Genomic DNA, 27599 nt, shown 5'->3' with positions numbered 1-27599 from the left:
GATGCCACTCTACTATCTTTAAAAATACAAATCAAGATGACCATGTGCTTGCCAAATATCTATAATTAATTTTTCCTTTTATCAGGAAATAAAAACTTTATTATACCTTTAAATGCTGATGGCCAAAAGGTTAGAAACACAGAGCATGACTTATAAATAATCAGTGCCGCAAACATATAATGTAAGATGAACAAACCCTGTGTGTGACTCTCAGTAAACCGAGCACCTTTTTTTGTAAGGAGGTGAGTTTTACTTCCTCAGAGTTGCAATGTTTTTTTAAAAGATGGTACAGCTTTAAATGCCATTATTGTCAATGCAGTGAGATCTGTGGCCTAAAAACCTTGATAATGTCTCAGTAAACATATAGTACCAAATTCTCTACCAGTGTAAATGGGAAGTCAGTGGATTTTTTTATCATTACATACTCAGAATTCAGAACCAATTGACCAAAGATAAGAAAGGAGTAAGGGGGAAATATACAAACTTCACCTATTTCTTAATATTTTATTTAATGCTTCTTCTAAAAACATAGCCATAGACTTATTTATTGCAACCGACAACTCATTTCACATTATACACAATTAATTTGAGGCTAGCAGCCACCCCAACATCATCATATGTTCACAAATAGTTTCAACATATTTTTTGCTCCTGAAATACTAGCAGGAAAGAAACGCCTGTCCTAAAATAAGATAAGCAGTTCCCTCTACAAAAATACTGAAATTCTTACCAAATGAAAAGAGGTGGCAGAATAAGAAGTATCTTCTGCTCTGAAATTTTATGTAAATGGCATTAGTTATACTTTCTCCAGCTAAGAATATTTGCCAATGTGTATATTTTCTACTCAACATGCCCATAAGTAACTAATTCGGGAACCTTTAATGAGCATTAAGTTAGTATAAAACATTACAATAAATATATTAAAGTAAGCTTCCTTCTCAAAAGACATTCAGGATCAGATCCTCGGTCTAAATCATGGTTTATTAAAAGAAAAGAGAGATTACAACTACCTTTAATATGCTAGATTCTTCAGATTTCCTGAATTCTGCTTCTCACAGAAGTACATTTACAATATAATACGAGCTAATTCAATGAACTCTACACATATGTGAAGGACAAATATCTGTTATCACAACCCCATTGCAGAATAATCTTCTCTCTGAATCTTGGAATTTGTATTCAATAATTTTTTTAAAAAGACAAAATTTGGAGAAGTACTTTAAAAATCTTGCAACTCCCTTAGAAGTCAGCAAGGTTAAATACACGCAAGGGATGAGCAATCAATAAATACACTCTCTTTTCCAAGATTAACAGTTCCAGTCATTTTAGTCTCTCATATGGAAGCTGTTCCATACCCTTAATCATTTTTGTTGCTCTTCTCTGTTTTTTTCCAGTTCTAATACATCATTTTTTAGATGGGGTGACCAGAACTTCACACAGTATTCAAGTTCCCCAACATATCATGTTCATCTATGTGTCTGTTCTGTTCTTTATTACAGTTTCAATTAATTTGTCCAGTACTGAAACTATCTACCAATCATCCAGTACAGAGGCTGATTTAAGTGATAGTTTACATATCACAGTTAATAGTTCTGCAATTTCATATTGGAGTTCCTTCAGAACTCTTGGGTAATTATCATCTGGTTCTGGTGACTTATTACTGTTTACTGTAACAATTTTATTCGAAAACCTCCTCCACCTCCACCTCAATCTATGACAGTTCCTCAGATTTGTCTCTCTGCACTCCCAAATATACCAGAATAGACCTTTGATGTTCACCTCAAAATAGAGGTCCCCCCCACTGTTTACTACTTCTTGTTAATTTCTTACTGAAGTCCCTGCCAGCTCTTCATTAGCATTTGACTTAGAATGCTAACAGATTCCTATTGCATGACATACTATACATACGGGTCCACCATGGAGACAGCATCTCCCACTTCCTGTCCAGAGAAGTTTGTCTCAAGACACACTAGCTATGAGTGACCTGCTTTTAACTACAGACCTAGAGAAGGTAATTTTTAGTGTACATACATTACCCCTCACATATTTTCCAAATGTACATCTCTCAATGATTATGATGACCAGTGAGACACAGACTTTCAGTTGAGACCTTACATGATCCCTCTGGTGAAACCATGGGATCTCTGAACCCCTGTGCCCTCTGCCAGTTGGCATCAAAGGTCCTGCAGTCACAACCAGGCCCAATGATTTCTGAGTGCCTAATTCATCTCTTCCCTTAGCTCACATTTCTCTAAATCACTTCTCCTCTTCCTCCTCCTCACCAATAAGACAGGGGAAGGGCACAGTCCTTAATGACTTTGGCCTGATTTTCAGAAGTGCAGAGAACCCTCAGCTTCCACTTTTCAAAATTCAGGCCAAACGTAGTTTAGGAATGTAAATATGGATTTAAGAGCCCATACGTATTTTTTAAAATGTTGGCCAAGGCTTTTTGGTGACAAAAATGGAGAATGGAAATAAATTATAATGGCATATAAAGAAAAAGGAAAAGTTACATTTTCTGATTATTTTACCACTGTTGCTCCCTCATATTAACTAGTGGACTGGGGAAGAAACACAGAACATTAAACAAATGACACTTTATGGAATACATACTAACAATCACAAAAACTTTACAAAAGACAGGCTGAATTTTATCTGTACGGCAGATGTATAAAAGTCTAAAAGCGTTATTAGAGCATCACCTGCAGCTGCCATACTAATACATTCCATGTATTACACGAAAAATATTTTGCGATATAAGATATACAGTACATGAAATATGAACAAATATTTTGATCATCTGTCATGGAAAAAGGCAGAGGTCAAAGATTCATAAATGTCTCAAGATTGCTACAATTGCTTTTCGGAAGTTAATCCACATAATGTCAGAAATCAAAAGGTAGGAGCAGATCCATAATTTAAAATATTAGTTTACTTTGTTCTTAGGAAAGTACCACTTTTGGAAATTGCACTCCAATTAAGAGTGACAGGCTTGGTAATTTTATTTTAGAAACATTATTTAACAACTGGATATATAATGTGAGTGAAATTCAAATCACAATACTGCAATCTTTAGTTTTGCAAAAGTAAATTACAGAAAATATTGACTGAAATTAATTTCAGCTAGCATTGCCATCATCAATAGCTCTCTGCTGTAATAAGTAACTATGACAGCAAGGTGGTCCAATTAAACTTCTGTCCTGAAGAATACATTCTATGAACTTCAATACATTCACAACAGAACACAAAGTATGAATGTTTAATTTAAGATAGTTTAAAGCTAATACCAAGTATATTATTCATACTATTAAATGAAAATACTATCTGGTAGGAAGGTAAATTAACGGTGGATAAAAACGAAGTGTTTCTGAATTGAACAATTTGCTCCCATTTCTTAATTTATATGAACATTAATAAAAGGAACTTTATTTACCAAATTACAGAAATAATCTGTTTGAAAGCACTTTATACAATAGAAACACATTATTCAAATTCAGGTTTAAAGCCCTGTCACATCCAACTTCTTTGTTTTCTTAGCATGTCAGGTAGGGACTAATAATAAAATACTGAGAATTTATATAGCCCCAATCAGTCTCCATCAATAAAAAAGTAGATGACATACAGTGTAGTCACAGAGTGAGAACAGCAGAGCTGAACAGGTAGCTAAACCTAATTTAAATGCAACATTAGTTCTCTTACCTGTACTTTTTTTCTTCTGTATGGCTCCCCCTGTTCTGTACAGAAATCATAATCCATGGGTTCCCTCACCAACCCTGGTTAAAAAGGTAGAGTTGTTTTGGGGGGGAAGGGAGGTAGGGACTGAATCCTCCCTCTCCTGCACACTTTGTGAACAAGCTAGGCCTTCTCTAAACAGTATTTCCAAAGATGATGCAAAACTAGAAAAAAATTGTGAACTAAAATTGAATAAAACACTCAAAACCATTGTGCAGATGCCACTATTGTGACTATTTCAGCAAGTGTGCCAGCAGGAAAAAGTATCAACTTCCACAAAAAAAAAAAAAAAAAAAAAGCTCAAAAACAAAACAAAAAAACATCTTCCTCCCTTCAGTTAGACTCGGCAGGATCGCCCATGAATTATGATGTTTTTTCCGCAGAGAATTAGACCCAGCACAAGAAAAATTTCCAAAAAATAATGGCCTTTATAAATCACCTCTTTAGACATTTTCCTATCCAGAAAAAGAACCAGCCACCTAGACACAGTGTGAATGGAAATTGCCAGCCCCAATGTTGGAAGACAGTAAGCAAACAAAAAAGTTAATTTGATGTCCACAAATGTTAGAACCTTTTAATATAACTTTTACCTGTCACTCTTATGCTATTTATCAGCCAAAGTAGAAAATTATTTTAACCCACAGGGTATATCCAGAAATTGGCAAGAAGTCTGAAACAGTATTGTGTAATGCTGACAGATCCTATCTTAAAGGTTAATTTTTCCTTTAAAAGAAACTGGGCAACAATAATATAAGTGTTGCATAACTTTCCAGCAAGAGAATTTCTCAGTAGGAAACCAGCAACAGAAAGTTAATCTTAGAAAGACAAATATATTAAATTATAAACCATAAATCTATTCATGGAGCAGCGAAGGTCTGTCATGACTTTGAGGATTGCAATTACACCCAAAACAAGTGCCACCAACTTCTGAACAGATGGGCTCCACTAAATATATTACATGGCAAGAGATCTTATTTCCATGTGAAGAGGAAATGTGTGTGTATATGTCCTTGTGTGTCTTAAGTGGATCCCAACACAATACTTGATTGAATGTGTTATTTCTGTGTGCTGGCCATTCAACCAGTCTCTAAGATGATGTTTGTGCTTTTCATAAAAGAAAGCAAAGCTTTCCCACTTTTGCAGAGAGATGTTACTTTTTCACTAGCTTCTTGGAGATTGGCAGTATATGCAGGACTAAAGAGAAACACTATTATCCAAGTTGTACTTCTCAGCAGCCAAACTACCCATGAAAAGGACAAAGTGCTTCTGGACCAGTCACCTGTTTCTGTGTAAGTGCTCTCTGCCTGAGTAGAATCCATGGGCAAGACTTCCAGAATTCTAGCAATGTGAAATAATTATGACCAGGAAAGAATCAAAATTATCATCATGACCCCAAAAGTCTATTTAGAAAAGCTCACATAAAAATAGCAGTACACTGGCATTAAGAATCTAATTTGCCCATCATTTTTAGAGTATCTTCTCTGAGAACTCCCCGTTATCTGGATATGTATTTCTTCATTTTGCAGTCGTAAATCTGGAATAGGCATGTCTCAACATCTGTTTTACTACACCCTAATGCAATTCCCATTCAGAATCCAGACATTCTGGAAACATCTGCTCAAGAAACCAGCCTACAAATTAGAATCGCAAGAACTACCATTGCCTTCAGGGTGATGGTGGTGGTGTGAATACAAACATTCCAGAGATTACTAACCTACATGCACAGACAGAACCTGCTACCTGTATCAGCTGACATAGTACAAATCCATGGCATCATCTGCAAAGCCTGTGAGTGAGCTAGATTCACACAAAAATCCCTGCAATTCCAACAGCTTTATGAATAGTTTATGGTAAGTGTGTGGCCATTTGGAAGACAGTGAATGGTATAAGAGATGCCTACAAAATGTCACCACAACCTCTAACATTACAACAAATTGTTTTAGTGCACTCCTACAAACATATTGATTCCTTCTGGCCACTGGGCTAAGCAATAAAGAAAAAAAAACTAGGTACATAAAATAATATATCAGTTGGAGAAAATGATGTCAATCTCAGAAAGCATAGGATGACAAATGTTCCTGTTCTGAATTCAAAGACCGAGTTGCTAAAAAGCACAAGTTTTCCCTTCTAACAACACTAGCCCAACACTAGCAGCTCAGTTTTTGGCAGTTGAAAGCAAAATCTAGATTTTTTAAGATTTGGTAGGCATTTTCTGTTGTCACGGTCTCATTTTCTCTGGCCTTCCCCGAAAGTGAAGTCTTGCTCTCTTAACTAGACAGTCACCACAATTCAGTAAAGATGTACAGCAAGTTGCTGAGACCACATAGAACACTTTAAACTAACAGATTCTTCCTGCTGTTGAGAGTCTGAGGAACTTCCTCTGGGATTACATCAGAGTCATCAGAGAACATAAACCTTTTAAATCTATTCCTGTATCCAATCCCTAACTTACATTGAAAGAAATTGGAAATTATTCCATTTTATGTGGTAATTAAGGTTTCTAAAATTCAAGATAAAACTCAGATATTCAGGTTTTTGTGTGGACTAGAATACTAGGATTAATGCTTTAAGAGAGGCTGAATTAGACTTCTGTCTACTTCCCCCTCTAGTGGATGTTTGGCAGTCTACTTTTTACTTTCTTATTTTTAAAGCAGTACCCATAAAGCAATGGTGAAAAACTACTTATCTGTCTGTGGAAAATTTGTCTTAGCCATCGTGCACAAGAGGAAAAGGAAAAATAGACAACAGTGATTTTTGTGAAACAATACTATGGCTGTCAGGCTGAAAAGGTATCTCCCGTAAAGGAAAAGAAGTCTGAAGCCTTGAAGAAAACACATTTGTAGTCTGAGTAACTAGAAGCCTCGAGGGGTCCCAAACACATTGTTAAGGCTCTGAGGAAAGTTCATTTTCTGAAATAACGCTGAGGCGTGAAATAGGAAAAAACATTCAGAGTCCCAAGAGAATTCAAAATGCAGGTATTTTGGCTCATAGGAATTTATAGATGAGAATAAGAATTAAAGGGCCTAGGGATGCATGGAATACACCTGCAACAAAACCTGCCAACTCTTCTATGAAGTCAGAAAACGCTACCTAATGTACTGAAGGAGTAGGAGAGGAAATCGTAAACTCATGCGAGAGAAAAATGGTGTAAAGTTTCCAAGTCTGGTTAATGGAAGGTTATTTTTGCAAGTGATTAAAATCTGCTAATGCTTCAAGGGGAGAGTATAATTCATAACAATACTTATCATACTGATTAGTATGCCATCATGAAATTGCAGTGGAAAATGTAACATTGGACAAAAAAAGAACAAACACAATGTAAGTGCAAGGAAAATAATGTACACTTCCATTCTTCCTACCCAAAGCATTAAGTAGTTTTATTAGAAAAAGTATAATTTTTATAGGAACAGCTTGAAGAAAAAGAAATGAAAAAGAAGAAGAAAAAGAAGAAAGACCTTACCTTCTCCAGGACTGACTGCTGCTGGTAGACTGTTCCAGTCTAGGGTCCAGCTAGGGCAGGGATGAGGAGAAAATTTTGCTTCAATACTGCTTTCCTGTGGGTAAGAAAAAAAACTGCTCTCTCAAAGACAGATTCATTCAAACAGGCCTTAGGGTTTAAGCCTATGCCAAATGAAGTCAGTAGCAAAGTTCCAATTGACTTTAATGGTGCAGGATTAAGCGCTAACATACTTTCATCCTCAGTTAGATGGTAGGACTATTGTCCTTCCATACCAAACAGTTATATTTTCTTTGGCTTTCATTTTCCTACGGAAGTACTTTATTATCTTTTATGAAGAAATGGAGATTTTTATATTTTCTTTGACAAAACATACTTGAGTCTCCAGGTACTCACTGTTCTGAACAAACAACTGAAACATCATAAAAGACATAATATTAACACCAAAGCAGCATTTTATTTTTGGTTCTATAAACATTTAATTTTTTTTTGTTTTGTTTCATAATATATATACCAATACCATTGTGTACTTTAATCATTTTAGCATCTGGTTTCCTCCAGTCACAAACTTTATCATTTTTTATTCAGAGGTTAAACAACAAAAATATAAATAAATAAAAAATTCTAGCTCAATAGTTCTGCTAGAGAAGCCAAAATATACAGGTAGGCCTTCCTGAGCTGATTACAGCTTCCAAAGGTGTTTTCCAAACACCAGTAATTAGTTACTATTTAGAGGTCTGCTTTACCCTAAATTCCGGCAGAACTATAATATTATCATCGATATTATTGAAAATAAAAAAATTAAAATTTGAATTACCATTAACTTTGTCATGGTTGGCCTTGGACCACCTATAAACTGATTGTCTTCATTTTCCTCCTCTAAGTCATCAGGAATTGTACAGACGTCTATCAGTTGCTCATCTGGGAAAGACAGCAAATCTGGAAACTGGAGAAATTGCATATTGCACTTAGCAGCAGCACTTTTTACTCCAGGCACCTCCTGAACTCTGTGGTACCAACCGGATATCAGAGGCAAATCTAATAGCCTTTTGTTGTGCTTCTTGCTGAAAACCTAGACAATAAAGCAGAAATCTTACTTAGTACTGCAATTTTTTGCATTCAATCCACAGAAGAAAACGTCTGTATTATAGAGCAAAGCTCTGCTCCTCCCTTTTCCCCATCATGTGATGGATGCTTGGGGACAGGTGCATAAGGCAGAAGTTGGCTTCCCCGGCTTAACACTAGCTGGAAACTCCCACACCCCACAGCTGGAATTTTTTGCTGTCCATTTACAGACAGAGTCTGACACACCTTTGTGCTACCTGAGTACTGGACCATAATTATGAATCTGGCCCTGGGAGTCGTCCTACTGTAACAGTTATAACTTTGGTTTGTCATGATGTTTCTGCTTTCAAAAGGTTCAGAGGAAGAAAGAAGAATTCAGGATTAAACAGTGAAAAGTAAAATATGCATGGTCAGTAAAAATACTTATGATACCTGGCTGGACCAAGTATTCATTTAGTTGTGCCAAAAAAACAGAAGAAAGGGAGAGGAAATATAAAGCTGAGTGTGGTTCATAATAATTCATTCTGATTCATATTTTGGCTGATCTTGAAGGCAAAAGGGGCTTTAAAATATCTAAGATATATATTTAAAATAGATATAGTTATATTTTGTTATTTATATAGCACTCAGAAAGTGTAGTAGCCATTTTACAAACAGTATTTCAACTCTGAAGAGCTTACTTGACAGAGCCATTTCGAAATGTGGTAGAAAGGAAATCTTGCGTTTCTCCTGCTGACTTGGAGATGTGGGCAAGTATTTAAATTGAAATACGACAATTTATTTCAGTCTTAGTTTTCCGTGGTTATAGATAGCCTAAAATGAGGGCCAATTAGTGTACATCTCTCCTTACACAAATGATTCAGATAGTGTCAATGTATAGGATACATTACACAGGATAAGGCCACAGTGTATAAAACATCAGGGAGAATTTACTGAGTGTAAATAATGAGAAAGGGTTTAATGCTGAAATCAGATAAAAGACGTTGTGTTTAGAGCTTGTTGTATCTGGATTTTAAATGACTAGTTTGTTATTTTTACTGATCTGGTCTCTTGTTATTTTGTACCATCACCAAATAATATGTACTGAAACGAATCTGTTCATTTTAAATTGATTGTCTGCATTAAAATGGGCTGTTTAAATAATGTGCACATTACTGAAGTCTGCCTGGGGCAGCATTGGATCTAGGATTTTACAAAGAAATTCAGATGGTTGAACCGACATGGAAATAAGTAATGTTATGCTAATTCCTGCATCATTAAGACAGTGAATTTCAGAACATCTACTACTTTATACAAGCAATAGTCTTCAAGATTTTGGCCATTTTACAGAGGGATCAATTATAATTTTTATCAGTTTGTTAATGTCATGCATCCTTTTCTTGCTTCCTGCCATCCTTCGTTCTCTTCACCTTCCAACACATTATGCCCCTTTTCCATTATCTTCTAGTTTTTATATGTTGTTTACCCCTCAGTTTTCTTCCTTCCACATCTCATTGTATCCTGCTACTTCCCTTAGCAGATACAAGGACTAGATTTCTTACCTCCTCCATAAAAATTCAGGTTTTGGAGCATAAATATCAGCCACCAGGAAAAGTAATGACTCACTGAGCTGCCATAACTGCTTCCCCCTTGTTCCCTCAACCCCAGAGCCCTAGAACCTGCTACTCTGCTCCACCACAGCACCACCTCCAATCCTATGCTCTTCTCATCTGGATCCTTCCACCACTTTGCTCTATTACTGCCAAATTTTCTCTCTTCTTGCAGCTGTAGCAATGAGAAAGAGGAGACTGGTAGCAGAGCATACAAAGAATTTTTTTTTTAAATTAACCTTAACAAAAATAACATCTACAGAGATGTAGGAGAGTTTTGGGTTTTTTAAAGCAGTGAGATGTAAAATAGCTTTTTCTCAGAAAATATTCCTCGATTTTTAAAAAAAAAGTTCAGGAAAAGAAAATCTTGAGCTATGACTTTTATTCTGTAAAACTTTAGGGTACAATCATTTAATACTTCTAAAAAAAATGAAGTTGAATGGTAGACACACTTTTCTCAGGTTATTTGAGTTAGATCAACAGCTTGGTAGATGGAGAAATGGAAATGTAAGTCTACCAATACCTCTCTGACAGTGCTTTTATTCATTTATTTATTTATTTCAAGGTCTTTCTCTCTACAAGATGTCTTTCTAGTCTAGCCCTATTTGTAAATCAGTTTAGCCAAATTAGGAGATCATTAGCCCTGTGAGATACTATGCATTGTTGCCATGGAAATTGTTATAGTACAAAACAGAAGATTGTAAATTATGATTGTAAACAAAGGCAGCAAAGAAAGAACATGCAAGAAATTGTGTGTGTGTGTGTGTGTGTGCGTGCGTGCGTGCGACATCAATTAACAGTTTGGATCCAGGAATTGGTAAAGGACACTTACCAATTCTGGGGAATTGTCTCATATGAATGTTCTCAATCTGATCACTGTCAGTAAAGATACAGACATCTTTTTCTGTCAATTGTGCCTGGTTTTAAAGTCAGGATTGTTTGTTGTAGCAATGTAAAGAAAGGTGCACTTAGGTTTAAATACTACAGCAGTGTAGAATCAGTTATCAAGAAGCGTAAAATAATCAAGTTAGAGTTAGGCTAATTGTTTGGTGTTTTGTTGAAAATAGGAGTATTTCCTGATTTGGGAGTATCCTTGAGATGAGGGGCAAAATTAAGGTTCTTTGAGTACATGGATTGATGGTGGCTCTTCCCTCCCACATAAACATGACTTCTTCTCTCCAGGTCCCCAGTTTAGACCCCTTTTGTCTTCCATGTAGTGCTCTCACCTGCCACATCCCTCAGACTGGATCACAACTAATCCCCCAGCCTGTTATTTCCCCCCTCTCCTTGGCACGCTGGTTCAGATATGGAAGAGGCTACTGTTTGGGATGTGATAGCTGAGTGTAATGGAGCGTTTCTGCTTCTTCCTGGCCATATGAGACTTTGCAGTCATTCCCTGCCTCAGTTTCCTCCTCCCCAGGATTTTCTGGGATTTCATGTGGCTCAGTCCTTCAGATGGGTCATTCTAAACTTAATTCTCTTTTGAGGTAACAAGTCCAAATTAAGTCCCAAAAAAAAAAAAAAAGTACTTTCTCCCCACCTGGGCTCCTCTTTAGCCTATCCTGGGCTCAGTTCCCAGTCCCTTCCAGATTACCTTTAAAGTCTCTAGGATAGAGCCCTGATTCTCAGACTTCTTCCTTGGAGTCCCCTGAGTCTCCTGCAGACCCTCACTCAGGACCTTCCACAGAAGCCTGCCCGCTCGCTGCGGTTCCTCACAAATTGAGCTCTCTTAGCTGTCTTATGAGGCCCAAGTATCCATTAAGTGTCACCAGAAACTCCTTAGTTCCACCTCCTCAGTCTGGGAAATGGCTAATAAATTATGACATAAGTGTGACATCGAGTTTCAAATGGCAGACATGACAGAAGTCACACTCTACTCTGATTTTGCAGACCCAGCCAATTGTGAAGACATACAAAGCACAAAAATAAATGGCTAACAAAAGTGCTTGAAATAAGGGTTAAAAGAAACACTTCTTTGAACATCCTGTGTGCCACTATATTTCCGTATACTCGATGAGTAAATATACAGGATTCATTTGGCTCCTTACCAACAACTGTCTCATACATACTTTACATTTTAGTTATTGATAAAGAGAACTCTTTGTTCCCTGTGCTACACATACAAAACAATTAAGGGAAACTATTTTGTGCATAGTAAATACTTTGCTTGACTGCACGTGTCTTATATCATGTAGTTCTGTAACTTTTCAGACTCTAAAAAGATATGGACACTATTAATTACAGAAGCCGTTTTCTTACCAAGAATTGATGGATGCATGGCAAAAGCACTACATCTGCCAGAGTAAAATAAAGCCCCTCAGCAAAAACATGCTCCAGAAGTGGGAGATCAGAGGTTTTTGTTTTCCTGATGTCAGAGGGCTCCCTATTGGTTGTAGCAGGTATTTCCTGCACCACTAATTTTGAGAAAGCCACTCTCAGTTCCAAGCTCGCAGGTGGTTGGTCCTGGATTTCTACTGTTGTTCCTTCTTCTGGGCTAAGATTTTTTGTTGCTCTTCTAGTAAGGGCAGGCACTGCAGTCTTATCACCTGTCTTTTGCTGTTGAAGTTTCTGCCTTCGGATTTTGTCATCATTGTGCACTCTGACAGGTTCTCCTAGCTTCTTCTCAAGAAGAAAAATCTCTGGTGGAATGGCCTGACACTGTTCGGGAGATGTACTCAGAAAGCTCTCGACAGCCTGTGGGATGCTGATCTCACAAAGTCTGGTCCACTGACTAACCTGTCACCAAACAAACAAGCATAGTTTCATTAGAACTGTTTGGATTATAATGAAGGCATTCAAAATGAAGGACATGATTTAAATCCTGTAAAGCAAAAAGCTTCTATGTTAAGGCTGAAACTCCACCTTTAATATGCTGTCCCCCCTGTGTACTGGCAATGTTAAAGACTCAAGGTGTATATATACACATACACACACACACGCACGCTACATTTTTTTTTAGCTTGGGGTGGCTGTATTATCCCTGGGAGCTGAAGCCATGACTAAATTACATTGGTTATCTCTAATGAGTACCAGTAAAACCAAAATATCACATCATATATGAATCCCACAAACATAATTTATTTTACAGAAAATCTATTTCAGAAATGCTTTAAACGATGTTGGGATTGCTTTTCTGCTTGTAATGGCAGAAACCTAAGAAATATGAGTCCAATTGTAATGATATCTTAACAAAATTCCAGGTTTTTTTCCCCTAATTCTCTTTCCCCTTTCCTCCATTATTTTGGATTATTTCTGTTTAAGATTTATACAACTCTTTTTAAACTCAATCTTCTTCTCTTGTTGGATTTATTCACCAGTGCAATAATCCAGAATTTATGGCATCAAATTAGCTTCTTTAGCAGAGTCTCTTAATTCACTCCTATAACTGTTTTGGGGGTGGGGAGGAATAAAGTCATAACTTTCATAAAAATTATTTCACCATTGCATCACCTCTACACACTCATACTAAATTAGTTGCATAAACTCAGATTATAATCTATTTTCATTGGGATGCTATGGATTGGTCTCACTCTGCCCGCTTCCTTTCCCAACAATCTTGATGTCGGTGAACAGCCTCTCTCCAACCTTTTCTTCTTATGCGGCACCAGGGAACGGTGCCACTGAGTTCCCCGTGCCATGGTCTTTGGTGCCCGGGAGATGCGTCTGTGCCGCGGCTCCTTAACAGAGTCCTTCAATTGCGGCCCTTCTCTTACTGACTCTGGAGCACTCTGCACCGAGGCCAATTTTCCAGCTTGCTCCCCCGAAGTGTCCGAAGGGCAAAAAGTTTCCTCCATCATTAGAGATTTGAGCCTTTGGCTCCTCTCTTTCTGGGTCCTTGGACGGAAGCTTTGACAGAACTTGCACTTGTCCCGCAAGTGCGACTCTCCCAAACACTTCAGGCAGGAGGAGCGCGGGTCGTCCCTGGGCATAAGCTTCTTGCAGGACCCACACAACTTGAAGCCAGGCATACCCCACCCCCAGTACGGTGTGGGCAGAACTAACTACCCGCTAATCGGGAACTCTATCCTAACTACACTAAATTTTAACTATTTACAGGTACTTAACGAGAAGCGATAAGAAGGGGGATCACTTGCTAAGCAAGAGAAACCGGTTGTTCCAGTGACTGGATGATAAGAAGGAACTGAAGAGGGAAGGGTTGGCAAGGCTCTGTATAGAGTGCCATGGTGGTGTAACCCCCGGGGGCTCCACAGCCGACCCTGCGGGTATTCTGGGGGAAAAACTTTCCAGTGGACTGTGCACGTGGCACGCGCATACCTAGTTTGAAATCAACATGAGCAAGCACTCGAAGAAGAAAAGGGAGATAAGCTGATGAAGACTGCTAAAAGCTCACTGTCACACATAGGTAGAAGGTGATTCTGTGCTGTGTCATCTGGACAACATTATGGGAACCAAAGGCAGAGTGTGGACCCAGGGCACCTGGAAAGTGTAATGAAAAAATCCATCTTCAAAAATAATCATGGTTGAAAATAAGCAACAATAAATTTTATGTCAGTGAGTATTTTCATAAGCAATAGATGCATGTGTTGTTTTGAGGAATAGGAATAAAGGATATTTCATAGTGATAGAACAAATTAATATTGTCACAGAATGAGGTCCAATTGTACTGCAGAGTAAACAGGGCTATGGCTCAGGTTTATTATACAATTAAACTTGTATGATCTTAGGTCACTGCACAGACCAGAACTAAAGACTAAGGTTATCCTATGACAGAATATATTTACGTAGGAACAATTTAAGAAGGTATTATTTTACAAAGTGATGAACAAGTAAGCAGGTCTTTCAAATAAGCCAGCGTAGACAAGTAATATTCATATATTGAAAAATTAAATGACTACATGATTTCTAAATGGCATTAAAGAATTTCACAGCTTAGAGTAGCTGACCTGGGATGTAAGGAGTGGACTTTTCACTAAACATGTTCTGTCCCCTACCTACATTGCCCATAGGATTTTTGTTTCTTTGATTTTTTTGTACAGCAATAGTGCCTTTCACTTTCTATAATGCAAAACAAAAGAATTTGGTTCTTTGTTTTTAACTTTAACTTTTTTAAAGGTTAGGATTGATTCGAGTTCTCAGAATTGTTAATTATCAAACCTTTCCTAGCACAAGAAACCCATAAGCTTGGTTCTGGACCTACACTACTACGTAACTACATTTAAATATTGTCTTCTCTTTTACACACCTTCCAAGGCCTTAGTTCAGGGTTCTATATTTATCTTAGAAGAAATTATGTCATCCTGAACACCTGTATAAGGAATGCAGTTCATCGACTTGATTTTGGGGTTAGTGATAACACCAGTTTTCGAACACAACCCTGAAATCTGATCATGGCAGACTAACAGTAAATTGAATTAAACACATAGTGGCAGATTCTCAATCCGTCTAAAATGGAATAACTCCACTGATTTCTACTGAACGACAGCACATTATGGCTCCTGAGCATCTGACCCATATTTTTACTGTTAAGATTACTTATATTTTGTTAAATATTTAGGCTTTTTTTTTTATTTTATTTTAAATCATCACCATTCACTTTTATGCCAGAATCAATATTGTGTGCTCTTGTACCAACAATAGAAAACAGTATGAAAAAATATCTTAACTGGACATTCCAACAGACATTCACATTAAAACCCAATTGTTAATGTTAAACTATATTAAAATACATAACCAAAAAAGATGCACTCACTTCAGCACAGGCTTTTAGGCATGTCTTTTTAAAGCCCAGAAGTTCCAAAACCAACTTCTCTGATGGATCTACCTCATATGTTTTCTGTATTATGTGCCTCAATACAACAGAAAGACCAGCGCGACAGAATTTGCCATTTTCCTCAACTATAGCAGGCAAACAGCAGCTCTGGACAACCAAAGGGAGTTGACACCTTGAGATGAAGTGGACCTCTAGGTCACCGGGCAGTGCTTTGCCAAATAACTGGTCATCTGTACTGTCACTAGCAGGTACTAAGAAAACGTTGAATAGTTTACAGTCACAGTAGGACAGCAAAAACAAGGATATTGATGTGTGAAGAGGAAAGATGCAATCTTCAGATTGATGGGAGAACGCCAGATACAGATGTTCTTCAGTACCACCACCTTTCATTTTCCTTCTAAGCTGAAGTACCTGAAATAGAAGTCAGAACAATACCATTTATAAAGGATATAGCATTTTTGTTTGTTTGTTTGAAAAAGAGACTTGAAATAATGACCACGGCACCATTTTGAGACGGGTGATTTTAACTCTAGACAAGTGTTCTTTTAAACATTTGCCAATTCAAATCCCAAGAAGTGGACTGCAGTCCCCCCTGAGACATGAGTGATTGCAGATATGTATTTATACATATATTTAACACCTCACAACTGAACCCCTCTCAATACTCCAGTAACTAAGAGCCCAATCCTCTAACTGTATGTCTCCTGTCCTTTCAAAATTACATCTGCCCCTGAAACAGCATGAATTAGAAAACTAAATAATTTGCTGTATTTTACAATCACAAGGCTACTTCTTCCATACATGTGATCTTGATATAATGATATTAAAATATTTTTATTTGTATTAAACATGTATTTATTTCTGACAAGAGGACATTATTTTTCTTAAACCCCAGGGTGGAAAAAAAATAATTAAAAATATAAAAATGGATTTTTAATTAAGTATATTTTTTGTTCAAAATAAGCCTATTTATAATTAAACTGTAAATTACAACAACCTATTAAGGCCTACTCTTGTTTTCTTCTTCCAATCTATGAATAAAAATAACATGTGAGAGAAGATGAATCTACTAGTTCTAAAAATTTGAAGGACATGGTAGCCAGAAACAAGTACTTCAATTCACTAACTACAGGTAATGCTTCCTGTTTAATAAGTCAGTTTTAAATGCAAAACATGTTTTGATAAACCTATTTTTTCCCCATATGTATCCAGCACACTTCAGGTAATTTTATTTAACTAACAAAAAATTAAAATGCAGTTTTTGTGCATTTTAATTGAATTCTAAATGCAGCTTAACACAAATATGAGTAAAAATTATTCATCTAGTAAATGACAAATGCACCATTCATCATTTTCTAATATAATAAAAAAATGTTCAAAAAACGGAATAAATGTATGTTACGCTATATAATTAAGTCAATGGGACTTAGGCATCTAAGTGCCATTTTCAAAAGTGATTTAGAGATCTGGACATTGAAATGTTGACCTGAGCAATGACTAATACCTTTACAAATCTGGGCTATCAAACATCCTCCTGGTTAGCAAAAAGAAGTACCAGATTTAGTGTAAAGGCTATCTCTAGTTGCAAAGTAACATGTCTTAATGATTACCAATCAATGAGAATCAACATTTCTTTAGGAAAACAACTAAAGTACAAATGCAAAACAAGATTGAAATCAATTATTTAAATCAAGGTTTCCGGCCCACAGATTTAAATCAGTAATTTAAATCACTTTGCTCAACATGATTTAAATGAATCAAGCCTATTAAGGCCTTTGAATGACTTTTTGCAATTTACTATTTGGTATTCTTAAAAATGTGTAAGCAAGCACCTACTAGTTACAGAAACAGCTGCTCTAAAAATCAATAAATATATAGTATTTAGATCTCTCCCAGTATTACCATGCCTTTTTTAAAAAAATCAGATACTGCTCATGTATGCATGACTATAGCAGCTGTTTTTATGAGGCACAGTTTTGCCTCATATATTTGAGGCATAGATTTTGCCTCAACTCATACTGAGTTGCCAATACAACATATTCATGTAACCAGAAGAGAGCACTGGTTTCTATACTACAAATGAAATCCAGCTTCTTCAGGGTCATTCACGAAAGGCCATTAGCAAGAAAAAAAAAATCCAGACAAGCTGAATGCACCTCAAGAATCCTATGTGTGTGTATTTTAAGCACACATTGTCCATTTAAAGAGAATTTTGACTTCACTAAAATAATAATCATGGCTCACATTAATATTCTTGTCATCGTATGAAAAGTATTTCCTTAATACTTTCTTCAAGAGTCAAATTTTCCTCTCTTAATCTTAAACTGTCCTGCAATAGTGTAAGATTTATGATGGAATAGTTTTTCTGCACCACCACCTACTAAAATACCCATGTACTGTCTTATAAATCACAATTCATACTTCAATCTTAGACACTAGATGGCACCCTTTTAAAGCAATCATTGTAGAAGCAAATAACACCATAACCAGAGAAAGGTATCTTAACAGTACCAAGAGATGCCATTATCCATGTTTTGTATAGAAAGCATATGACACTGGACCAAAGGTATTATTTAAAAAAAAATTATCTAGGTTAATAAGAAATCCTTGGAGCAATTACATGAATATGCTGTAATTATTTACTTCCACAATAAGTGAACCAAAACTATTGTTCTAGGACTTATATATCAAAAAATGTCTAGTCCACCTTTCAGACTAAAGTAAAAATCCAAATTACTGTGATGGTTATGTTACGGGATTTTTTTTTTAAGTGATTGATCACACCACTTCATCTCAAAATATTAGAAGCTCAACATGAAAACATTGCATCTTCCCTCCACTTAATATACCAGCCACAAAAAGAAGGGCACAACAAGTAAATAAATAAATAAATAAATAAATAAATAACTATTCACTCTCTTAAAATCAGTCACACTTACAAAAAGAAATCTTGCAGGTCAAACAAACTCTGGAAAGCCAGAGCATTTAAGTCAAGGTAGATGCTACACTCAAATCACAGCTTTGGGGAGGGAATGATAGAGTGTAGCACTACAGAGCAAAAAAGATGTATCCAGAAGAATCAGTCTTAGCTATGAATTATTTAATTACTGGCATTTTAAATCAAATACAAAATTTGTTTCAATAATTTTTAAATTAGATTTTTGTGCATTTGGTTTATTTAAATATTTAATGCAAAAGCCTGTACAAAAACTTTTCTTTCAAAGCCATTCCATCTTATCAAATATACATATTCCTCTTATAAACTACAACTCCTCTTACTGTTTTTCTACTGATGCCATCATAGACTTAATTTTTCCAATAAACTATTATGTCATTTTCACTCTTATTGTCCTATATAAAGCTGTAAAAGCTTTTGACAAAATCTGCTGAGTTTTCCATTCCAAATCTGTGAAATTCTACAGTTCTTTACCCCTTAATCACAAGCTTTTACAAATGCTGGCATTCCAAATCCATCAGTCAAGACTCCAGAGGTAAAGTGTAAACCTTTTCATTCCAAAGTACCTCCCATTAGGCACATAAGCGGAGTCACTTGCTCATTTTTCCTGCTGGAGAAAAGACTCCAAACTGTAACCATTACATAGGGGATAAGACACTGGGATGGAAAAAATGCAAAAGCTAAAGGATTTTGAGATAGTTACTCTTTTTCAGCCTATTGGTTAATGAGACACAAAAGCCCTGCTTGGGCAACAAACGAGCACTTTAAAACTATGCCTCATACTCCATGCATTTGAATATTCCTGAGGTCTGCTGAACAGGATCTACCTGAAAGGAATGTCAGTGGATAACAAGTTATCACTCTAACCAAGAGACAGTGGCAGTCCTAATGCAATGAAGGACTTAGTGGTTGGGACCCTAACCTTTTTGTCAGCTACCAGGGATGTATCCTTGCTGCCATTCCACCTGCCTCACCCAAGAAAAGTTTCCCGCTGGACAAATTCCAGTACTCTTGTGCTCACATATGCACTTATCACATAAAGCTTCACAAACCAAACCACAGATCTGCCAACACTGCACAAAGAACCCTTTTTAATACAGTCAGCAGCGGAGGAATTAAAAAGTCTTCTTTGATGCCAACTGAGGATTTAGGGTTTTTTCCCTTAGATTCTTTAATTTTACCATTTAGGTTATATCTTCACTGCAGAAGTAACTCAGGCTCTTATTTGGCTGTTGTTCCTAACCCCTCCACTCCACACACAAATCCTTCTAATTTGATTTAGTGATGCTTTAAACCTGGACTAGTTGGCCCATCCTTAGATATAGACTAAAGCCCAAAGGACGGTGGTAACATGTCCACTTTGTAGTGAGGACTCAGGCTACAACACTCAAATGCTGATATTCCTCCAGGACAGACAAGCTCTCTCACAATTTACTGGGAAAGAATCATAAAGAGGCTCAGCTTATTGCAACAAAGAATCGTGGGGTATGTCCTCAGAAGGACACAATAGAGTATTGCTGTGCAGAATGGCTGCTTAAACCTGGTTGCAAATCCACCAAGTTATCTCTGCAGTGAAGATATACCCTTAGTTGATTTCTAACAAGGTTTTCAAAGCAGTTACTCAGTGAATTTGCTTGCAGTTTTCTGATACATAAGAAAGCTAGTTCCACAATCAAGTAGAAACAGAAACTATGGAGGGCGGAGGGGTTGTAAATGATCATTTGAAATCTCTACAAGTTTCATAAAAGACAGTCCTGAAAAATATAAACCCTTTGATTTTCTACTAGCTATGCTAACTAGTTTTTTAAAGCCATAATTATCCAGTGCAGCAAGAGACCTTTGAGTGTCATACATATTTAGGATATGTGCCGTTCATATAAAATGCCTTAATGAAAGTCTTTAAAGAGTACACTTACATTTAACAGTTTTTAAACCTGCATGTGACAGTTGTTTGAGAAGTTAATTCCCTCTTCCCCTGAAAAAAAATGGATAGAAATTAGTTAATATTATGACTGACAGATTTCAACAGGGGCCACCATTGGAAGTTTACAAATTATGTAACCAAAAAAAAGGGCAGAAACAACTTTGTTGATTATCATTAATCATTGCATTCAGGCAGTTTCAAACCAAAGTAAACTACGTGTAATTTAAGAATTGATGAAAAATAAATGATTTTAGGAACACTGCTGCTTTGTAATGTTTGTAGCACAGGTGTGAGCTCCGAAGCAGGCAACTAAGGCACTGATCTTACAAACATTTAAGGCCTGTAATTAACTTACATGCATATTTGCAACATAGGGTCTTTCCCCACCAAAATCTTTCTCCCTCAGATTAGCAGTACTTTGAGGTTTATAGTAATTTTGGGAGAAACCACTCTCTTTTCAGCATCTGAGATAGTTAATTTAGATCAGCAGTATTAAACTCATTTTACGGAGTGGAACAAATTACATTCTTAATTAGGATCCATTTAGGACAATATACTGTTCTCTGTCCCCAGTGGACGTCCCAAAAATGTCAGGTTTCTTTAATTGTTTTGAATAAGCTTGAACTCTTAGGGCCAGAGACTGTGTGTAGTAACACTACTGCAAAGTATTACTAGTGGAGTCAATACTTTACATTTACACCATTTTAACCATGTTAGCCTCTAGTCTGCACCCCCCACTCTAAGCTGCACGCCACCCACAAACACAAAGCACTTCAATCACAAAACAAAGATATATTCAACACTCAGCACCTCCTCTGGTTCGTACAGTGCAACTTATCTTATTTGGGTCTGTCTGGTAGGATGTAAATTCCATTAGAATTGCAATATTATCATGCATACAATGCTAAGTACACTGCCAGCACTTAATAAATAATATAATAATAATTCCACACCCTTTGAATTTCACACCTGGCCTTAACATCTTTTATCATCCAGATCTTTGTCTCCCCATTTCCCTGGGCCTGCATCAAAGGATATTTATTACAGTGTATCCTCTTCTCCCTTACTCCAAGTCTCTTAATAGAGCCTGCTTTGCCTATTGTTCTTTCCCCAACTGTTCCAGGTGTGTGTCTTGGCTGTAGATTCTCAGTGCACCACATTGAGTAGGAAGCAGCTATCTATCAGAGACAGCACTGAGAAAAAATTATGATAAGTAGTTGCTGGCTGCAGCAAGGAAAATATCACATCCCTCCCAGACAGAAGGTCAGACAGAGGGGTAGACTTAGGTGCTATGAGTCAGGCTGAGGAAGGACTAACCTATTACAGGGTTTCACCGCTTACAATAGCAGATTTTTAAAAAAAGAACACTATTGGGGTAAGGGTAGCCATCTCTTCATTCATGCCCTACAACATTCAACAGGAACAGACAGCACAATACTTGGATGTTTCCTTTAAAATAATCAGCAGTGAAGTAATTAACAATGTTGACATTAACATGTCATTAGGCTTCTGAGTAAACATGTTGAGCTGAGCAGTAGCACATGATGTTTCTCAGAGCTATTTTGGAGATTTTCAGAGCTAGCTGTCTGCAAAGAAGACAATGCTGTACGGTTCATATTTAAAAAGTTATTTCTGCAACCAGAGTGGCTAAGAAAATATTTTTAAATTAAATCTTAAATTCTCCAGAACATTGAACAGAGGAGAAAAAATTATACCTTTTCAGGGACATTGTCACTATCTGTTTCGTATCTATGCTTTAGACTGTGTCTTTCCATTAGAGAAACAACATCATGCCATGAAATTACCCCAGTCCTTAATATCTTAATATAGAATTAATTTTCAAAATATAGCTCCAACAAGGTTAAATCATGCAACAGGCAAATGAAACAAAAACTTCAAAAATAAACATGTCTGTTTACATGTGTAAATAAAGCTTAAATCTTCAAAACGATTTGTTAGAGAAAAAGAAAAAATGCCTCTAGAGAGATAAATTAGGTCACCACAGATTTTGGGTTGTTTCAGGCTTTTTCTTAGATCACCAAGAATATATTTGTGTGGAGCCTCTAGTGACGGAGCATCATAAAGTTCCACACACAATTTAAAGATGATCTGCAGCAAATGGGGAAGAAAAGAAGAGAGAAATTTGTGCTCATGCCCTTTCTTTTTGTTTCTTTAAGATGAATAAAGGTTGTTTGAAAGTGGGGTTTGGGGTTTGTTTAACTTAATTTAATTCTTTTTGTTTTTCACATAAAACATTTTGGTCATGGCAAGGCTGAAAGACTCTGTGATAACTGGAAAACTACTGAATATGGTGACATCACAAGAACCAAGAGAAATCCGAGCAATTGGGTGAGGAAGAGACGTTTAGTCAGTCTGTTTAAAACTGTTTTTTTGTTTGTTTACAGTTACATGATTTCAGTGGCTAACCTCCCAAATAAATTGAGCCTTTGTTAAAGATTCAACCTCCTTGCTCTTTCAATTAAGGTGTTTGTGAGCTCTAACAATATCCCTGAGAGCTTCCAAAGCGTTCTCCAGCAAAACCAGAGAAGACCGCATTAGACATTCCTGATATTTCTAACATTAAAAAAAAAGGGGGGTGGGGGACCCTTTAAAAACAACAAACTTTTCAGGCATTTTTATATAACATAAGAGAAGCAAAAAAGGCAAAAAGATGATTGTTGAAAAAATCCTTTGAAGGTAATCTTTAACCAACCTCCGACTTCTATGAGCAGGTAACCTCTCTATAACAATTCCAGTTTCTGAGAGGAGTGCTAGGAAAACCTCCCTCCCTTGCTTACACAAACCCGGTTGAAGAGAGATGGGCAGTATCATTTCTGACCTCTGACTTCCACACTCAACTGTACCAACTGCACAATGATATGCTCAGCTTGGTCTCTCAGTTATATTTTCCATTCATCTTTGAAGTCTGAAGGCTTAGATTAATCCAGCAGGTTTCTCTTGCACTCACTCTCTTAGCCATCAAAAAACCTTTTCGTCATGAAACAGATAATTCATTACCTCAAACATTTATCTAGGAAATTTCTTATTCAGCCTCAGACAGATGGTGGTGATCAATGCAAACCCACCCGCTATGTTCAAAAAGCCCGTCTTTTATTCCCAGTTAACTGTTCTCTCAAATAGGAGATTTTTCCCTCTCTCTCTATAACTGCAGTTTCCAAAGTTAAAGATACTGCCTTTATCTTATTTTTTAAAAATGACAACTGTACATGAAAAGTATACAAAGACACATTAAATATGGTTAAAAATGTTGTAGTTCACATAAGCCTACACCAGAAGAGTTACCTATTGCTGACAGTGGCTTCAGTTGAACACAGTAAAAGTGCACGTGTAGACCAGTACAAGCCATGTGCAGCACCATTTCAGAAAACCATTGTTTCTGTTGTTTATCCTGGTCTATCCATGCAGTTCAACCATGTACAGATATTGCTGATACTCATTGCAGCAATAGATAATTTTCCAAGGTTACAGTAGCCCATCGTGAATTTCACTGGCTCCTGATGGAAGCACTAACCCCTCGCCTCATGTCATTCAAGCCACATGCTCAAGGTAATCTAATCAGATATATATTCACTGACATTTTCCTCTTCTCCTTCTTCCAGTTTTAAATTTCCTTCTTCTGTCCCCTAGCAGAGGGGAGTAATAATAAATTTAAGCAAAACTGGATAGGAAATAATTATGGGGATTAGATACACATTTTTAAATAGTTGCCATCCCTTTGAAAATTAGAATGGGGTAATGTGAAGAGAGCAAAGAGCAGAAAGGAATTTTTTGCTGATCACCTTTTTCTTCCAGACTGGCTCTGATCATTGTTTAATAAGGGACTTTTTACATTTCCTCTAGCACAAGAAGTTTAAAGGTCTGTAAGATTAAGATAGCAGAGTCGCTATTAAACTGTCCCAGACATGATGGGTTTTCACACATGCCTGTAATTACTGTTCAGTACATAAAGTTATACTTGGCTCTTGTTTCAGTAAAGAAGCAGAGAATTTTTTATTAAGTATCAACAAGTGACATAGGGATGGGACTCGTGTTTTGCACATTAATTAATGAATAATTCAATATAAAATCACATTCACTAATGAATAATTAAATATAAAAAGGGTTTTAACAGATATTGTCAGGTCAATTTTTGTCCCAAATTCAGGTCTCGTCTGAAAAAGATAAGACCATGAAAAATACATCCATGAACTTGTCTGTAAGAAAACAGTGGAAAAAATTATTTTGAACATATATGTGGCTGCAGTGTTTGCAACCCAAATGCAAACCATTCTGTGTATTCTTATTTAGTGCATGAGAACCAAAAATAAACACTAATTAGAAAGAAAGTGAAACTGATTAGTTCTTCTTCTCACAATCCAAGACAAGAGAAATGCAAAATATAAATAGCTTTAATGGTGAAAAGTAAACTGGATTTTTTGTTATTTCAGTTTTAATAATCAAAAGTGTGTGTTAAATTACACAGGTAAGGAAAAACATGTATTCCAATCCTGCAAATGACTCCAACCTCACAGAACTAGTTGTAGGATTGACGCAAGGCTCTGTAGCCTTCCTGACCGTCACCTTAACACATCAGCCAAACTTTTAACCATCCATTTGAAATATTTCTTTCAGTACTATTATAGCTTATAATCAGCTGCAGCATGCCTTTGGACACCAGCAATGTCGCCAGACATGTTTTACTTTCTCTCCCCTGTGCAGACTGGCTATTTGATCAAACTCCGCATGCACAGTTTCCTCACCTCAGTCTTATGTACCTGCATACTTTCCACCCTTCCTTTGACTTGTCCTTTAGCTAATCCTCATTAATAAAATCCCACTCAAAACATTAAAAAAAAATAAATCACAGAATTAACACAATATTTTCAAATCATCATGTTGTTCACTCTACTTTGTATATCATCTTCTCTCTTCCCCCCATTCCCTTGTCTATTTAGATACATCTACACTGCAATAAAAGATTGGTGGCACAGTGGCAGCTGGCCCAGGTCAGCTGAGTTGAGCACATGGGGCTCAGGCTGTGGTGCTAACAGCTGCAGTGTAACATTCAGGCTCAGGCTGGGTCCAGGCTCTGAGATCCATCCCCCTCATGGGGTCTCAGAACCCAGTCTCCATCTCAGGCCCAAACATCTACACTGCAATTTTTAGCCCCGTTAAGTCCAAGCAAATTGATCCAGGCTCTGAGATCCAGTGTTGTGAGTTTTTTATTGCAACACAGACATACCCTTACAGTATAAACTCTTTGGAACAGGGATTCTCATTTACCCTATACTGGTACTAGGCACAACAATGTCTCTAGGGCCTCTAGCTGCTGCAGCAATACAAATAATTAAAAACATCTGCTATACTGCATAGCTTAAAGACCAGATATTATAAACAAACAAATTTATTTACCTAGGAACTAAGACAAGCTTAGTTGGTTAGAATTAAAAGAACGTTAAAAATCCAATTTACTTTAACTAATTGTGTTGTTTACTTTTGAAAATTTCAATCAACTGGGCTAAATATCAATTAAGTCTGTTTCACTGTGCTACAAATTTGGGTTGCACTATAGAGGAGTGTTTATTTGTTTAAAAACAGATGTTTCCAGGAAAACATAAATAAAAAATGGAAACATTTCTATTGCTCTTAGTTTCTGTGAAAAGTTTTGTTTTATTATGGCAAATTACAACTCTGGACAACATTTGACAATGTTTTTTTCCATCTAACATGTCATGACACATTAAGTTATTTACACACATAATGGTTATTCCAATAAATATGTAGCACAGCAAAAATGATACCTGCGGTTCTAATACATAGGACTCAGGAGATCTAATTTATATTCCCATCTATGTCATTAATTTGCTGTGTGACCTGGGGCAAGTCACTTAACCTCTGTGCCTCAGTTTCTCCATCAATAAACAATGATAACATTCAGAGGGTTTTATATCATTCGTGAAGTTCTTTGAGTGGCTCAGATGAAAAATGCTAAAGAAACAATAGAATTTAGGATGTGCATATCAATATAGTTAAAATTACCTAGTCACCACATACACTTCAGGAAAATAAAGAACATATCGTGAAAAATTCAAGACAAACATTTTTAGATGGATAGTATCTATCATATTTTGTTTATAGTACAAACACATACAATTACACCACAGTTTAGAATCCTTTGCAGGATTACTGCTGAAATTAGGGCACAAATCTTCAACTCTATATCAATACCTCACTGAATGTGTAATGGCAGTCAACAAACAAACAAACAAACAACCCATAACCAAACAAAAAAGTTGATGTAATGTGAGGCACCAAATCCCAGAGACATTTAAGCATGGGAGTAACTTATTCACATGAATAGTCCCTTAAGCAGTTGAAGGAATAGGATTTTAGGTATACAAAAAACTGGATAGATAATTAGAAAATACGTAAAATATTTACACTACACAAATTGATGGTATGTACTCACCTGGAATACTGTGTTTTGTTCTGATCACCTTATTTCAAAAAGGATGTTACCAAAAAAGAAAGGCATACAGTGCAGCTAATTGAAAACAGTGGGAGTGTTACACTAAAACAATCAACTTTCTGTGGAAAAGCTAAACATTTTTAGTTTTCTGATGAAAAATAAAAAAAAAATTAAGGAAAGCAGATACTTTCTGTAAAAATTTTCATCTAATTCAAAACTCAATGTTCTGTCAAAAATAGTTTCCATGTAAAATTTTCAATGAACCCTAGTTCAGAAAAAGATCACAAGAATGACCAGCGAAATGGAAGAGATTTTTTATATGAAGTGAGACTAAAAATATTGGGACATCTTTTTTTAGAGAAGATACAAGACAGATGCATACAAAATAATTAAAGGTATAAAGAAGGTGAATTGAGAACTCATAATAATCCTGTTAATACAAGAACAAGGGAACATTTAAATAAACTGAAAGGCAGCCAATTTAACTAAATAAATCTTCTTAGAAATACCATGAGGTGTAATTTGTCACATTCATTGCCACTAGATATTACTGAGATCAAGACCATAGCAGGATAAAAAAAAAAGAACTGAACATTTACAAGGATCAGAACATCCACAGTTACATTAGAAAGTTTATAAGAAATAGATGCTTCAGGGTATAAGCCAACAACTCATG

The 27599-nt window shown here is 36.4% G+C and overlaps 1 protein-coding gene across 1 annotated transcript in view; it reads right to left on the bottom strand.

Annotated features, from left to right (window-relative positions):
• GSTCD (glutathione S-transferase C-terminal domain containing) overlaps positions 1 to 20506 on the bottom strand; it is a 115930-nt gene extending 95424 nt beyond the window's left edge. The window contains exons 1-5 of the mRNA XM_067568188.1: positions 20447 to 20506; positions 15554 to 15985; positions 12103 to 12579; positions 8007 to 8261; positions 7193 to 7286 (exon numbers count right to left, since the gene is read on the bottom strand). Of these exons, the coding sequence (XP_067424289.1) occupies positions 7193 to 7286; positions 8007 to 8261; positions 12103 to 12579; positions 15554 to 15964 (1237 nt within the window). The 5' untranslated portion in view covers positions 15965 to 15985; positions 20447 to 20506. The remainder of the gene's footprint in view (positions 1 to 7192; positions 7287 to 8006; positions 8262 to 12102; positions 12580 to 15553; positions 15986 to 20446) is intronic.
• Positions 20507 to 27599: the final 7093 nt, after the last annotated feature.

The sequence above is a fragment of the Emydura macquarii genome, unplaced genomic scaffold (assembly GCF_026122565.2).
Source record: "Emydura macquarii macquarii isolate MOO-44397 ecotype Brisbane River unplaced genomic scaffold, CSIRO-AGI_Emac_v2 contig_2863, whole genome shotgun sequence".
In the NCBI taxonomy this organism is placed as follows: Eukaryota; Metazoa; Chordata; order Testudines; family Chelidae; genus Emydura; species Emydura macquarii.
Note: the sequence above shows the minus strand (reverse complement) of the source record. Positions and strands in the feature narration are given on the sequence as shown.